General features: G+C 37.7%; 1 protein-coding gene across 2 annotated transcripts in view; it reads left to right on the forward strand.

The window, feature by feature from the left end:
* Positions 1-27: 27 nt before the first annotated feature.
* LOC108687523 (unconventional myosin-XVIIIa) overlaps positions 28-17394 on the forward strand; it is a 50212-nt gene continuing 32845 nt past the window's right edge. The window contains exons 1-4 of one of the 2 annotated variants that reach the window (XM_018193308.1): positions 28-210; positions 973-1620; positions 2151-2618; positions 5912-6043. In XM_018193308.1, the coding sequence (XP_018048797.1) occupies positions 76-210; positions 973-1620; positions 2151-2618; positions 5912-6043 (1383 nt within the window). In that variant the 5' untranslated portion in view covers positions 28-75. Of the gene's footprint in view, positions 211-972; positions 1621-2150; positions 2619-5911; positions 6044-15062; positions 15987-17394 lie in introns of those variants that run through there. The other variant, XM_018193309.1, reaches the window with a different exon arrangement.

A 17394-nucleotide genomic window follows, 5' to 3' on the forward strand; every position in this document is an offset into this window, starting at 1 on the left:
CAATCGAGAAACGAGATATCGTATGTTATCTCTTTCTCGCGTTCGCGTTCTTGGGACGTTTAGCGAGTGAAGAAGATGTTTAACTTTATGAAGAAGGCCGCAGAGAAGGACGACAAGGAGAAGCGGAAGCGCGAAAAGAAGGAACGGAAGGATGTCAAAAAGCGCGATCGCAGCAGCATGTCCGCGGAGGAGCTTCTGCGATTGGACGAGGTAAATGCAAGAACATCGCAGGGGAACTCTTATTAAGAAACTCTTACTCTGCTGTGACTTTTTTCAATTTTCCTATTATCCTATATCGCTAAACTAATCTATTTCATATAATAATCTATTTCAATTATAATCTATATTGTTTATCTTAATTGTGAGCTTCGCCAGTCGTTTAATTTTTTATATTGAGCATGTGACGAATGCGCGATTGGTTATCGCGTCTTGTAATGACAAAATGAGTGTACACTGATACTGCTTACGAATTCGAGTTGCATGAAGTTACCGATATCTTGTTCAGATTACAAATCATATCAGCATAAACAGAGCTATCATGAAATGATAAATTTTCCATTGGCTTTCGTCAATTGATATTAATAAACTGTGCATTTAAAAAAACATATGTACATCAGTGACGATAATATGAAGAATTTAATTGATAGTAAGAAAATTTTTAGATAGAAATAAAGAGCGTAGAAATCCATTAAAATTTCGTCTTGAAAAGCTTCTTTTCTTTAGATCAGTATCGTCGCCAGCTGGATGTGGTTTCACGCGATAAGAAGTGTTGGTCGTATACTCGTTGCACATTAACGAAAAATAAAAATTGCAAAATTGTTCTGCAACATGGACAACACATTACAATCGCATCATTCAAAGAATAAAAGAAATCTCTTGAGAAAATTCATAGGATTCTATATGGTACATATTTTCAGCACCACTGATTTGAAAAGGTTCTCAAAAATGTCATTCTTTGGCGCTTTGTTACAGGTCCGTAGATCACTGAAAATTCCTGGTCGTCGGAAGGAGAAGGAAAAGTTACCAAGTGGCATCACTGCGGATTACAGTGCGTCGTTTTTCGCACATCTGGACCGCGATTTTTTAGACGCCTCGCAGAACGCAGGTCCAGGTTCGACGATTAGCGCTGGTGTCAGCAGTTGGACCACTAGAACATCCGACGGTTTAATGCAGAGTGACTCGTCGGAGGCATCTCTCACTTCTCTGACGATGACCACGACTACATCATCGACAACGACGAGTCACGCCGGCGGTCAGTCCGGCAAGTGTTTACCACCTTTACCGCCAAAACCGCCGAAGCGAGGAATCCTCAAAGGACCCCGATTGACTGTCAACAGTTGCGCCGCGAACGTACTTTCAGAAGAAAATACGTTGCAGAACGGCACCGAAACTAGTTACCAGGAAGCCAGTAATCTGTTGGTGAGAAACACTCTTCAGAACGAAGTGATTACCTATCAGAACGTACCGACACATCTTAACAGCGTTCTGAATAAGGACGACTACAGTGAAGAGGAAACAATGTGTCAAACCGCGTGGCACATCGTACAACAACAGACAATTCAACAACAATATCAGCAACAACAACAGCAACATCATCAAATCGACGCCAAACTGCTTCAGGTTAGATAACATCCTGCTTTCTCTTCCGCGCATCGGCCGTGGCGAAACCTGATTATTAGAATCATTTCCGAAACATTTAATGAAATGCCAAGTGATGGTTTGTTTAACATTTGATATGATGTGACACATCGAAAGAAAATCCCGTGAAACGAACGAGGGCAAATTATATCTTTTGCAATATTTATCATTTGTGTGATCATAGATTTATTTTCCGTAAATATCTTCATAAATAAATTCTTTAATTAAAATTTTGTGTGAATGTAAATAACTTTTATTAATTAATTATTTTTATTTAAATTTTATAATAAATGTGCTACAGATATTTTCATTAATATCTAAGTATTTTAATTTATTTTAATTTAACTCTAAATTTTAAATAATAAATGTGTTATAGATATTTCGTAATTCAAGATTTAATTGTCTTATATTTCTACATTTTTAAGATCATGTATAAACATATATCAATAATAAATAATAAGCAATAAATTTTACCACACGTAATTTCTAGTAGTATTCTCTATTATATTCAGGTTGTTACCAGTGCTAGTCCTTCCGCGGATTCCTTGACAGATACAACAAACTCGAGTTTTGCAACGCCACCGTTCAGTCTATCGCCCGTTGGTGAGTCTCAGGGTTTCTCGAGGTGGCGGTCGTCGGTCTCCTTTGAAGAACAGGGAATCGAACTACAACTCCCAGAGATCGTACCGCTCGAGTTACCTGAACCTAGGGAACTCACCATCCAGAGACAACCTCCACCGCGAAATGATTTTGGTTTCTCGCTTCGTCGCGCCGTGATCGTCGAGCGAGCGGCAAACGGCGTCACGCAGATGCGACCAGTGATTTTCGCCGAACCTGGCGCTCTAGTGCAGCACAATAATGACACGGGTCTATTGCCCGGTGACAGACTGATCGAGGTCAATGGGATCAACGTGGATGACAAGTCGCGCGAGGAGATCATCGATCTCATCAAGAGCTCTGCTAGCAGTGTCACTGTAAAGGTAATCCTTATATTAATTACAGTGATTTAAAACAAATACACGCAAGTATTTTTTTTAATAATTTTAAAAAAGAAAAATACTAATACAAATTAATAATTACTAATACAAATTAATAATTAAAAACATTCCGCATTTCTTTTTTAACATACACGTATATTTCTTTTGCGTGTCTGAACAAATAATTTTATAGAATATATTTTTCAAGAGTATATTTTTTTACCTAGATTCTATACTTGTGTGTGTGTGTGTGGGGGGGGGGGGTATACGTACGTACACACATACACAATAGTGTTCTCATCAGCTGAATGATGAGAAGTCGGGAAGTCGGAGCGTATCTTGAATATTGCGCAATCGATATACTCTCTCTCTCTCTCTCTCTCTCTCTCTTATACTTTTCTCTTCTATAGATTATACCGATCATGTCCTTTTATACTCTATGAACAAACCTTTCTCTCGTTGAATGCGGGACAAGCTTATTAGCATAAATCTGATGGTATTTACTGGAAAGCAGTTTTTAATAATTGAACGCGGCGAAACATAGCGTTGTAACGATATAGCGACCTTAGATTATCAGTTGTCAATGATTAGCTTATCGCTCGTTTTGTTAACTACTTATCGAGTTCGTCACAATTGACCTTGGGCTCTTTAAAAATATCGTTTAAAAGACAGATATAAATGTTGTTCACTATAGCACAGGAAAATTCGCGTCGAACGTGGTGAAAGGCATCGTGGAATCTTTAGGTTCTTCAGAGGTCATAGAAAGGGGTCGATCGAGTGTCGTTCCATAGACCTTTAATAATTTCGCAGCAGCGAAATGTACTGCATTCTAATCAATAAAAACAATGATTATCATGCAATTTTTTTCCGTTTTGATTTTAAAGAATGTGAGAAAATTAAACGTTTGGCTGAATAAAATGTTATTGTTCTTTAATAATTGCAAGATCGAAAGTTTGTATTTTTTGTTTGCATAGACAACAGCAGAGTGTATTCAGTCAGGAAAAGCAACTATTGTAAAATTCTTTAATATAATTAATCTTATCCTTAATTTATTACTAGATCTAAACCAATCATATTAAAGACTTATTATAACAAAGCTGCTTTTTCTATTGAATGCAGCCAATAACTATATGACGTTAAATAGCATATTACAAAAACTAATATTATTTTTTCATTGATGTCCAACCACCCGTCGTATCATGTCGCTATCCTTATTTTAAACGAGAATGAATGTGATCAGCCATGAATGCACAAAAGGTGCGGGCGAACTCTTGGTAGGACAAATTATTGCGGCCGGTTCATTGCCACTGTTGGCAACGAATATAGCGGGATCGTGAGTCACGGTCCCCGCTAATAAAACTGTACTCGAGACACGAGGGACGGTCGTGTGAAAATAGCAGGCTTACCGAGAATCCGATCTTCTTCCATCGTCACCATCGAGCAAATCGACTACCACGAGCGTGCGCCTCATAAAGAGGGGCCAACTTTGCGGGTCCGGGCTCGGATCTGGAGAACAGATATAAAAGTAAAAAGGGGTTTAGAGGCGAGAGAAGATGCCCAAGCGCATCTGACCTTGCCCTGTAGCCATGGAATGCTAAAAATGCCGCCGCGTTCCTGCGGCCAGAAACGAAATGTATAATTCCGTCCGTTGTATCCGTTGCATCGTTCTCCCTTTCACTGCTTCCTCACGCACGCAGAATGTAATCTCCGGAGTAGATTGACTAAATTCGGAGATTTCATGCGTCAACGCGCGTCAGAAAATATCCAAGGATCGATGAAACATGACACGCGTTTCCGCATATAACTACCATCATGGTGATGTTCTTTGAAGAACGATGACGAAACGTTTCTCGGAGAAAAATAGAAGTATAACTACGATGCGTGCGATAGGGAAGAGAATAATATTGTCATACGTGTATATATATATAATTGTGTTTATTTATCTAAGAATTAAGAATTACTTAAGCACCTCGGAGCGCAATCATTCCAAACATGTAAATATCCGAAAATATCGAGCGCGTAAAAGGATGAGAGGAAGAGAAAGGAAATGAGCATAAAAGCGAGAAAGAGAGAGACGCAAAGGGGGGAAAAACCGGATGTAATTCACTCACAAATCGAGCATATTATATTATTATACGCTACATATAGGGTGTATAAAAATTTGTATACTTTTTGTATACTAAAAATTCTTTCTTTAGGAATTGCATTTATTTTAATATAATTTTAATTTGCATGGCAGGTATGTTTCTTAATAAATTATATCTTTTAAAACTGAAAATATCGCGTGTAGCCATCCTGGCGTATCAGAGCGTGAAGATACCTGCTTTAATGCAATTCTCATTTATCATCGTGATAACACCAAGGAACTGAATGGTCAACGATGCAAGCGGGAAATACTGGCAGGGAAGGCTGCATCTACCGGGTGTTGCTGGTCCCCAATGCACATACATATCTATGTGAGGGACCAGTCCTTGCTCCCCCTCTTTCCCTCCCCCCCCCCTCCTCTCTCTCATTCTCTTTCTCTGTTCACGACATAGCAGTCGTCAGAAGGAACGTGACGTGATTTACATATTTATGTATAGGTAACACGCCGCGCGGCACAGGCCCCTCTCGGTCAACATCCTGCTTCCTGTTCTCTCTCTGTATTGAGCACGAGAGCACGAGCTCGGCCCCGTGCGCGTAAGTCGTGTGTATACACCGCGTACCCCGTTATACACGTTCGATGAACAATGTGTGTGCATATCGGGTACGCAGACACGTCGATAACAGGCGGAGCCATCTGTAACGGTGATTAATCGGGATTAGGTGAACGACGAAGGATACTGACACGTATTTTATATATATGTTTGATATTATACTTCCGTTTTAACATTTTCAGAATTCCAATATAATATAGAATCCTGATTTTTTTCTCAAGAAAATTTTAGATACATTTTTTTGATACATAAAAGAAATCCTTAGAGGAAGAGATATCAACTTTGCGTTTCTCTTATAATATCTTTTTTTATTTCAACAATAAGTCTTTCTATGAATAGTCGATAAAAAAAAGTCCCTAGGCTACTTTTCAAAAAATTTCATAATGAAATTTTCACACTTATATTTATAATTCAGGCACGTGAAAAATTTCCATCCACATCTCTTTGAAATGTTAGTCACTTAATTTATCGCATGGATATTCATGACGTGATTATTCGTAAACGAACATAAATGAATTTTACCGCACTCGTCGGCACGCTCAAGGGCAAGCTCGCGTGATGCATATGCATTACAATATTAACGTATCGATTTCGTTGCAGGTGCAACCAGTCGCTGAGCTATCGGAATTATCGAGACGCGGTTGTGACGGACGTCAAGTCGAATTGGCACCTGCAAATATCCGCAGCGGCACGCTTCGCCGGTCCGGCAGTTTGCGGTTTCATCAAAATATAGTAAGCCTATTGCCATTTCCCGTTGATTTAACGTTTAGAGACTGATACAGTCGATGTATAAATCGAGTTTGTCGAGAAAATAAATGGAGAAATTTACAATATTTCTGAAACTTTTAACAATCGTCAAATTTAAATTATTCATTGCATCTTCGGGCTTCTCTATAGTTTCCTATTCATATTTTTTTTATTTCCATATATAACTTTGTAGTTTGAATAATTTCTATGATACATCATGTGTGGAAAGTGACCTAAAGAGTAAAGAGAGCATAAGTAATGAGATAAAACGCAATCGACTTAGCGAAGGGTACGCGGAGAAATATAAGGATGACGCACAAAGAGGGCACAAAATTGCAGCGGAATGCGACAGAGCTGCAGCGTGATGCGGCAGCGAGGAAAGAGGAAGACAATAGTGGAGAAACGCTCACTTTCCACCCACATTCCCTAGAGCGGCGTAGTGGCATAGCAATCGCATAACGGTACATCTTTACTGACTGCGTCGTACCGTAATACCTCGTTTCCGCCGAAGTTCGAGGTATAATCTAAACTATGGGCGCAACCCGTTACAAGAAAATGCCCACTTTTCACGGTGCATTTGAACACATTTTTAAGAGTCAAAGTATATATCAAGTGCAAATTAAAAAGAAAAGCCTAAAAAATATAAATATTAAAAAAAAAAGAATTATCTTTTACAAGCAAATTTCCCGAATGCGATGAGCAATTGGTATTTTATTGCGAAAGCTGAAACTGCAATTATTATAAATGAGGCAATAATTGCATAGATCACAATGAGAAACATTAAAAGATACACATTGATCCGGGATTGACGCTTATAATGTGAGCAAAAATGAACATTTGTGTCACCACTATTCCCGCACATGTTGGATGTCCTCATTCATTCCGCGGCTTCACTGGTAGTCGAGCTTGCAGGCTTTCGAGAAGCTGCCTTCATTAAATTAAATTGTCACGCGACGTAATGCGCATTCCTACTCGTTATCGCAAGATCGAAACGTCGTTGCAAACGCACACACTCAAGAATGAGCGGTATCGCATCCGCATTTCTGCAGAATTCATCGATAAACATGAAATGCAAATTGCATTATATATATGTCAAAACATACATTAATTATATTTTCGCATGATACTAATGGAATGATATAACAGGATTCGTTAAAGCCCTCGATGACAGTTTGATGATATTCTATTTTTTTAATGTGATCTCAAAGTAGAATGTGAAGAAATATCTATATGTATATCTGTCAAGTGTGTAAATACTCTCATAAATCTTACGGTAAACGTAGATTACTTTGGTATATAAGGAACTCTGTAATTGTCACCTTATTAATTCAGTTGTTTAAGCTTTCCTGTTGATCTCGCAATAGAAAATCAGATCTCACCAGTCTCACTTACAGTAATACAAATATAATTGCAAAATAATGCAATTGTTTTGAGAAATGAAACGAACACGGTAATCGTGAACACGGGCATCGTTGCTAACAGCGCAATTTGCACACACGTCGGATACGAGTAACGACGTGTCATAATTGGCAATTAGCTTTAACAAAGTGCATTATGTTGATGTTAAAATACATAGCAGAATGAGTATGATATTTACTGACGGTCGATAAAGCCGACTGTATAGCGGCATAGTAAAGAACGTGCTGCCGACATGCCATTGTGGAGAACAGCAATATCTTTTTTATGTTTCAATAAGATTACCCTTCTCAAAACTTTCTTGCGTATACATTGAATAAAAATTTTTCTCTCATTAAACGTTCTTTAAAAATTCACACATTGTTTAATGAGGAAATAGATTACTTGACTTATATTAAATTCCAAGGAAAGATTAGGAAAATATATTTTGAAAAAAAAAAAGTTCATAGAACTTTAATTAAAAAATTAAATTTAAAGATTGGACATACGTTCAGAGAAAGCATTTTTTTACAGTTAAGAAAAATGTATTAAAGTTTAATAAATATTTGTTTGAATAATATTAGAGGAATAGTTATTAAAAATGTAAACATATATTTATCTGGATATCAAAATCATTAATTTGATTTAATTATAATCTTTTTATTTAGTTTTATTTGTTTACCATAAGTAAAGTGTTAAATTAATACTATTCAAACAAATATTTATTAAAATTTATTATTTTTCAGTGACAATTGTATAAATCACATATGTAGAATTAGGGATGCATCGAATCATAAAATTATCGGATATCCGACCAAATTTCGAGTCTAAAAAATATCTAAAAAAAGCTGAATAAAAAAAGAAAAAAACGGGCAAAAAAAAAAGGATTGTAAGGGAAAAATAGTGATAATAATTATGATTTTAATGTTATCGTCCGAGTTTTATTATCAATAGAGATGATAACTGTAGAAAAAAAAATTATAATTTTGCAACATATAAGACATTATAACATTGAATATGCACACTTATTTATAGAACATTTATATAATAAAAAAATCAACAATTTAATGATATAAAATTTCAATCGGATATATTTCTGGATACTAATGACATCTGACTATCCGATCGGATACTAAAAAAGTGCCAGATACCGGATACTTTTTGGATATCCCTATATAAATTATATAATTGAATTATCTTTTATAATTATTGCAATAAAAGCTGAAAGATTATGTGTTTGGAATGTATTATATTACTGTTACATTAATTCTACATACAAAATTTGTACAGTCATTTATACTATTACTATTACTTTTTTTTTCTCTGAATATAAAACTTTCTAATCATTTCGTCATTTCGCGAATTTTATTTCCGAGATCGAACGACGGAACAGTCGCACTTCGGATATTAAAAGTCTGAAAGTCAACCAATAAAAAAATTATAATCTTATTAATCACAGAACTGGCGAATGCCGTTAAACTCAGATCTGTATACAGCTGCAAAATACGAGTCGGTAGTTGCTTGGGGTGGTACACGATTTGCAACGTCCTCGTGTAGCTCTCCGCTCTCTCACGGTGCGACATGACGGCTCGCTCGCTCGTTCGCTCACTCGCCCATTTTGTCTCAACGTATCAGCTACGTAAATGTCAAATTACGTAATTAGAATTGCATGTTACGCGCTACGTAGTGAGTAATTACGTCGTTACCGCCGCAGCACTATTATTACGCCCGCGAGGAAGGTACTGAATATATACGCGTGATAATATCGCCGATCGCCGGGGGATCCCCGCCGCGCCGCGCCGGTCATTCATCGCGCGATATGTAGGCCAATAATCATATCTCCGCCGTATGTAAGAACGCGAGCAGGATTTCCTTTTCCATCCGGAAAATCGCACCGTTAGCTCTGCCGCAATCGTTAACGACGTATGCCGCAAATTCATTATTTCTTTAGATCGATGCAAATGTTGTTATTGACAAGAAGTACTTTCTTAAGAAGATGTGCGATACATGAGCGAAAGCATTAAAAGCGATGAACTTACGGTTGCAGTCTTGCAATGACGTCAGTTTATTGCCTATAAATATCGGATGTTTAAAAAAAAAAGTAGGTTGCCCACGCGAGCGGAGGACCACACGAGTTTAATGGCCTCCACGTTGTATGCATCTATGGCTTTGCAAGCTATTGCTGGCATACCGTTGATGAAACACGTACTACACTTCAGCAGCGAAAATAACGAAATTTTTTTATCCTTCGTTCCTTTAACCTTGGATGAACGTCACATAATTCACGACCCGAATTTTAATTAGAAGAATAATATTACAGAGGCATCTCCAAATTTAATGAATTTGAGATATGAATACGCTATCAATTTAACTCATAAAATCCAAATGGCGCGAATCGCTTAAATTTTCATCGTGCTATTTCGCAAAAATGAATAGGCATTCAAGCGCTGCGAATAAATTTGCATGTAATTGCGATCGGTAGGCAAAAGGCGAAGTCGGTCGCTGCATTCGCGGCGCGGCGCGGCACGACGGGGCGTAATTTGTATTTTATGCACGTAATTGTGGTGGCTTGAGAGTCCACGTACATAGGTACATACGTGTATACCTGCACCCGCCCTCTTATCTGCCCACGTTGATGCAAGACGGCGTTAACGCGTTATACCCCAGTCGTCAGTGGCTCGTAGCGAGAGGCATCTTGATTGCGATAAGCGAGAGATGCCGCGATTGCTGCGTGCATTACGCTTCGGCTGATTCTTAGCGCCTCTCTGACACTGCCTCCTGTAACCGTCGCATTGCCCCCTTGTGGATATCGTACTGATTTTCTCGATCTTTTAATTTTTTTTAATTAATTCTCTTTGTGTTAGCATTGATGCGAACTATTCTTGTCCTTTAAAATTCGCTTTTTAAAAATTGCCGATAATTATATTTTAACATGGAGTTCTTTTTGTATAATAACGTACACTAAAAATGTATTTTTCATTTCTTATTATTTCTATTCTGTATTTTATGTATACATTATTTTATACATACAAATATACTTTTATATTTATTCATACAGATATACTTTTATAGTTATTTATGTAAAAGTTCATAAGAGTTCATCGTAGAATTTCATTGTAGAACCAAATTTAAATTTGACAACACATAGTTTTGTGTAAGTTTTTAAGGAATCAATAAACAATGTTAGGACGATGCTCAGAAAATGGAGCAATCATATCGCGAATATACGGATTCTATCGCGCTCAAGCTTATTTTAAATCGAATTAAGATGGTTTACACGCATGAATGTAAGCGTGTTACTCGCACTGTACGGCTCCAAGTACGCGCGCTGTTATAGATTTACGACTCACGTCTGCTATGATACCAGTTAATCCGGTCTGTCCGTCAATCCATGAGTCATCGAACGTTATTCTTTCTGCTCAACAGATCAAAAACAACATTCAGTTTTGATTCAAATGTTAATTTAGTATCGTCATTATCATGTTTCTTCTGATCGCCTAAAAGCAGCTATCAATAACAACCATTTTGTACAAAAAAAATGTATTTTTTTCATGTTCACCTTCTCGTACATTTTAACATTTTCATGACTTTTTTTCTTTCTTCTTCACATCGAATTGGACATCTTTCTTAAATCTACCATTTATAACTTCACCGGCAACCACGCCTACGCCAATCGCTACAACGCACAAGGTCGGTTTAGCAATTCGCGCAGCATGAGCGACTAAAAGACTCGTTTTCCATTTCATTTCTTTTTTCTCTCTCTCTCTCTCTTAAGAATCTGGTGCGACCTCGAACGACCTTTCCTCATGGATTCTATCGATATTTTCGATAGGTTCTTATCGAAATACATACTGTAGTTAATTATTCTTAGATGCAAAATACCAGTTACATTTACATTTACCTTCGTGACTTAAAGAATGATAGATTTCATTATTATTTTTTCAAGACGGTAATGTGAATCTTGGAAGCACAATCAGACAGTGTGTTGCATTAGAAGATAACGGTTATTGAAATCCAATTGTTCATTGAATGCGGCGCGTCAAGTCGAGTTTGTCTTATTTGTCGCATATGTTATGCACTCGCGCGATTCGCATCGAGGGATCACCGGCCGTTTCGACCTACACTTTAATTCCAGTTGTTCCACCTATCTCCTCGTCGTCCGTTCTCCACTAAGCGCAGCATAAAAAATGTGCATAGCGCGAGTCGCTGCATGGAACAATGTTACCGTGAAGCGCGGTCGCACATCGTGCACCGTGAGAAACAGGAGCTACTCTTGGCAGGAAATTTCTTACTATGCAGAAGGTTTGCACTAACGAGCATCGATCGACGGATACGTATGTCGCAATGAAAAAAAGCAATCATGATATTAATGATCGATAATTGAGGACGATAATTATAATGTGTGTTAAGCGAAGCATTTATACCAGATATGCTACGTCATTCTACGTATTACTAGTTTTAATCTTTCTGATCATATCAACAATTTCCATACACATACTAGTAAATCGCACTGTTACTGTTTGCTTCTAATTTTTTTTTTACTATCGATTTACATGGAAAAAGATAATGTTGGATTAATATCATTTTTTCCGTGTATATCGATAGCAATAAAATTTGCTATCGATTAGAAGCAAATAGCTCCAAACAGTGCTGTTAATACAACAACATTAACGATAGCAATTACAGACAGTCTAATCTTGTTAATTTAATTACACAGTATTAATGAAATAAATATGTCATGCTCTTGTTATAATAAAATGTTATTTGTTTCATTAATACTATATCATTGAATTAATAAAATTATTTTTAATTAAACTGCAGTTGGCTAATACATTTAATACATTTTTTTCGTATATTCATTAAATCGCGCTAAGTTATTACACAACAATCTCAAGTCAACTCAAATCTTCCTGTTCTTTTCATTTTCAGCAAATCTGCTCTTGTTTAAATAAAGTGTTATTTATTTCATACTGTAATTGAATAATTATTTTCAATAACTTCTATTGACTAATGTTGTTAATAGATCTTTTCTTTTTTACCGTCCAACTGAATCGTGTTAAATCAATATAAAGCCATGACGCTCTCGAGTTAGTCCAAATCATTCATTTATTTTGGAGATCTGGCCTTAGAGGAGTATGCGTGCGCGCAGTATGTAAATCTTTTTTTTTTATCTACTTTTAATTCATCAATCTGATGCGTCCCACGCGCCGTAGACAAAATGTAACAGAGAAATTGTCGTGTAGCAATCCACCCACGACGATCGATTCAGGACGTTCCTCGTCTCCGCAATGAATACACCATTGTCGAACAATGACAACGATGCGTCATCGATCTGGCATAATTTAAAACCTAGAATAGCGCGTTTAGAAAACTAATTGCCTCTTTCCTCACAATCGATCAAACACTACACGTCCTTGAATGGTATTATCTCGTCCAAGTGGCTCTTTTTCTGCGAATTTCAACTGATATGAGGAAAGAAGCTAAAGAGAGTTGTTTTTATCATTTACTTCATTAATCGATATGGCATCTGCATATATACTTTGGATATTACCGATGCGCGAAGCAAATTATTGTACATCGAGAAATTCTGCGGTAGTTTCTTGCGACCAATATGGCCATGGCGGTGATACTCGCAAAGAGCTAAACACCGGCTGCGCCGTTATATTACGTCTCTCTCTGTACTGACGCATGTTTGTGGCAATGTCCGCCCGTCGGATAACTCGGTTTGGTTGGACGCAATCTCGCGTGTTACAAGTTTCTTAAAATAGCAGCTCAGTGCTCCCTCGAAACTTCACAAATGCGCTTCTCTTGGCAGCACGTGCAAATCATCGCTTCGACGTACTGCACGTGATTAATCCGTGGATGTTTTCCTCGGACTTTGAAAGATCATGATTTTCTTTCCGCCACACTTATAATCATGTGCAAAATTAAAACGTCACGGTGGCGTAATTCCATCTGCTAGCTGCGAGATATAAAATTTAAATTTAAAAAAATTGGAAAGTATAATATACAATATATTCTAGCAAAACATACCTTTAGAAAAAACAAAAAGGCGAAATACAAAGTATAAAACTACTTAAAAAAAAAACTCATTATATGCTAGTTTTCATTTTAGCAAGACTAGACTGAGAGTTCCTTAAATAAGACACTTCCCGTGCTTGCCTAGAACTCCCTTCTGAAGAAAGCTATATATAAACACTTCTGTACTCCTGGCATTTCCTCCATGTCTCGTTCGAAGCTTTCAAAAACGCGGGAGTTTAGGACAGTAAACGGTAACTACATATATTTGAAGCGAAGTCGAGTATTTCTTAGAAACGATTCTTGCGCTTACATTACGCTTCCGTAGGTTGAGTTCCGTGGCCTCTAAGAGGAAGCTTGCCATTTAATTTCAGACAATGAACTATATCATTAGTTTCAAACTATATATGTAGATAAAATGAGTGAACATATTAAAATATTTTAATTTTGAATAATGGTTTAAATTGCAAAATTGTTGTTTGTTTTTTTATGTTGGAAGTAAAGAATTATATATGACTAAGTCTTTTACTGGTAAAATATATATATGTTCAAAATAACATTACGTTGCGAAAAAAGATGTCGAATTATTTCGCCTGGATCTCCGAATTTGCGCTAATTGCATCTTGATTCGCAATCACCGTGAAATCGGATCGGCCTACTAGCCGACTGTTTGCTGTTTGCACAAGTCGCGGAGGAAGGACGTTGGAGTAACCAAAGCCGAGCGTATGATCGGCCGACTGATAGAGGGACTGAGAGGAGACAGCTGAGCGACAGAAGCGGGAGACGAGGATGGAGGAACGAGCCGAGCGGGAGAATTACGTTTCGTGATGGAGAGAAAGAACTCCCGGGCGGCTCTCGTGGGCACACGCCTCTCTCGTTCTCCTCGGTTCTCCTCAACGAGAGGACCTGTCTCTGTCTTGGAGCACTAGCGTTACTTCAGTCGACACTCGGGAGACCCCCGTGATGCTCCTCGTGATCAAGTCCTGTCCTCGTGACCGTCGTAGCAGTCTCGCGTCATGAAAGGATCTCCTGGAGAAAGCCGCGTTTTAGTTTTCGCGGATGTGAGTCGTTGGTTGAAACGCTTTAAAACGGAAACTGAGAGAAACGTGTCAGAAAATTGATAAATTTGCGTGATGACATTCACATCTTCACGAATTAATACATTTCGTTCGAGTTTGATAACGATAATCAGCGGTGCTGCTTGAAAATAGATTTTAAAGATATGTCATGTATCGGATATATATTGCGAATATATAGTGATTGATATCTTCTATTGCATGTCGTGACTTCAAGAAAAATGTGGAATTAATAGGATGATAGGATTAATGATTCACTATTAGTGGATACCAATCAAGATAACCAAAGCAAGACATATACATATAGTATAATAAAATTTCGTGATTATCAAACATCTTACGTTAAAGACATAATCTCGCATTATCGTGTTAAGTGATGAAGAAATTTTCAACTTTCGACTGTTAATTAAGAATTCTATAGATGTGAATTCTCAAGCAAACTTAGGAAAGTCCGCTGCGTAAGAGGAACCCCGTCGGGATTAGTGATAATTGCGTTGGAAAACTAACAACGTGAAACTTGCTTCTCTTGACGAAGAGAGATCAAGAAGATGCCACGCAGCAGGGATGATGTCGATAATATGTCGCTCGATGCACATCATCTTCTTCACAGATCTTGTAGAGGCAAAGCTCATGCCAGTGGGATAGTTAAACAAAACAATCGTCAAGGCTTTCCTTCGCAAAAGATCCTAAAGTCACCGGCGCAGGATTTTTCGAAGCAGCACGAATTCAGCAACGGTGTCGTCCTCGACAGAAAACATAGCAGAAATAGTACGAGCTCATGGGAGTGCAGTGACAGCGACAGCATGCACTCTTCCGAAATTGGACAAAACGGTTGTCCGGAGAATCGACTGATCAACTCAAATCGCTTCCTCGAACGAACGTCAAGTGTCAAATCCAATGCCAAAGAAAAAATCAAAGGATCTCATGGGAGCTATCAATACTCGCCATCATTACGAGCTACCAAAAGCTTCAAGAAGGAGAGCTGGGCGGATACTTTGCGTGTAGGATGCATGGACGACAGGATTAAGAGAATGGAAAAAGGCTGGAATGACAGTAATGTCATCAGGACGCCAAAGGAACGCAAGTGGCATAGGATCACAGCGGAAATAGAGCAGAAAATACCGAGCATGGATAATGGGATCCGGATGTTTAGTTTCAAGAGTAGCTGGGCCAATAACTCAAAGAAAGTATCGAAGAGGAGTCGATCAGGTCACCAAAGATGCGCGAAACCAATTCAAGACATTATCGAATGGGAGGAGTTGTTTGAGATAGCCTTGGCTAGGAAGATAAGACGAAAAATACGAGAGAACGGAAAAGTAGAGTCAAGCATAATGAAGAATGTGAAACACGGAGAAAGTAATCGCGCGAAGGACGAAGGAGAGTGTATGAAGCGCCTCGAGGTTCTTTTGGAAAATAAGGTGATGCCGCAAATGGACGAGGTATGTTTTGCAAAAGATTTGAAGAAAATTGGAAGTTTCTCCAACTGCTCTGCTGAATACATTGGCCTGAACCAATGGAAAATAATTTTTGTTAATAAAACGATTGAGAAAATGTCGATTCTTACGAAATAAAAGATTTCGAAATAATACAAGATACAAAAAATGATTTCTTCTTATTATCTTTCTTCTATTAATTTATTCGACTTCGAATTATCTTTCTTCTATTAATTTATTTTAGAAATGACGTTATCCTTTATCGAACTATCAATTTCGATAAAATGAATTGAGATATACTGATGTGTAATTTCATTAGATTAGAGCATAAAGCTTCATCTTCAACATGATATATGCCTTTAAAGAACCCAGGAAATTTCTGGCAAATTTCTTGTCATCGCGTGAGAGCGCGTGAAACTCGTTTAAAGGGCAAACTCGTAATATTCAAACAATCTCCTCATTTAGGCCTTTGAAGGAGCGGCGTTTGCCTCGTATTCGTGAAACAATAGCGCGTTGTACGCTACCAATGAGCCCCGAGACTTGATATAATAATGTATATATCAGGAAACTCGCTATTCTGTCTTCCTTACCTGGTGGAACCATACGAGTCACCGTTTCGCAATTGCTCGATGCGGAAATCAATACGCGAGAACTCGCAGCTGCACCGACAACGGTGATTCACAGGTTTAAAGAGAATAGAGCTGCGCGACACGCTTAACTTTTGTTCGCGTAAATCTAATAAATACTAATAAATCATTTAAACGATTACATAATTTCAATTAACATCCTATAATTATAATTAATCAATAATATAAAGAATATGCTGATAACATTCACTAAAGCCATCAATATGACCGTTAACAATAAGACCGTTTGTATAATTCTTTTGTCAATATTGCCAATGAAGTTGTTCTTATTTCAAAAATATTGGTTCGATATGAAATAACAAATTGAAAACGTTTATTTGTCTATGTCTTCGAGATCATAGTCATTTCATTCTGAAGAAGAACACAAGGACACATGAAAATGAGGGAAGATAGAAATAGAAAGGATCGAGTGAATGCCATTTGGATGTTAATAAGTAGTCGTAGTTAATAGTACGCAAGAATGTTCGTCTGTAGTCGTAATACGCAGCCACGCAATAAGACGTTTCATAAGACGATTCATCGCGTTTAACCGCTGGTAGCGAAATCGTCGAGGACGTCGCCGATTCAACTTTATCGTGTAGGTGTGCACTGTCCTCGCTAGACCATTCTTAGTAAATTACAGTGGGAAACTTCGATAAAACTAAAAGCTACGGGATCATTTCGCGCCGTGGAAAAAAAGGGCGAAAGGCTCGCGTGACTGCGAAAGCAAATGAAAAGAAAAACATAATTTGAAAAAAAAACGTAGCAATTTTCTATTTAATTAATGT

The sequence above is a fragment of the Atta colombica genome, unplaced genomic scaffold (assembly GCF_001594045.1).
Source record: "Atta colombica isolate Treedump-2 unplaced genomic scaffold, Acol1.0 scaffold207, whole genome shotgun sequence".
NCBI classification, from domain to species: domain Eukaryota; kingdom Metazoa; phylum Arthropoda; class Insecta; order Hymenoptera; family Formicidae; genus Atta; species Atta colombica.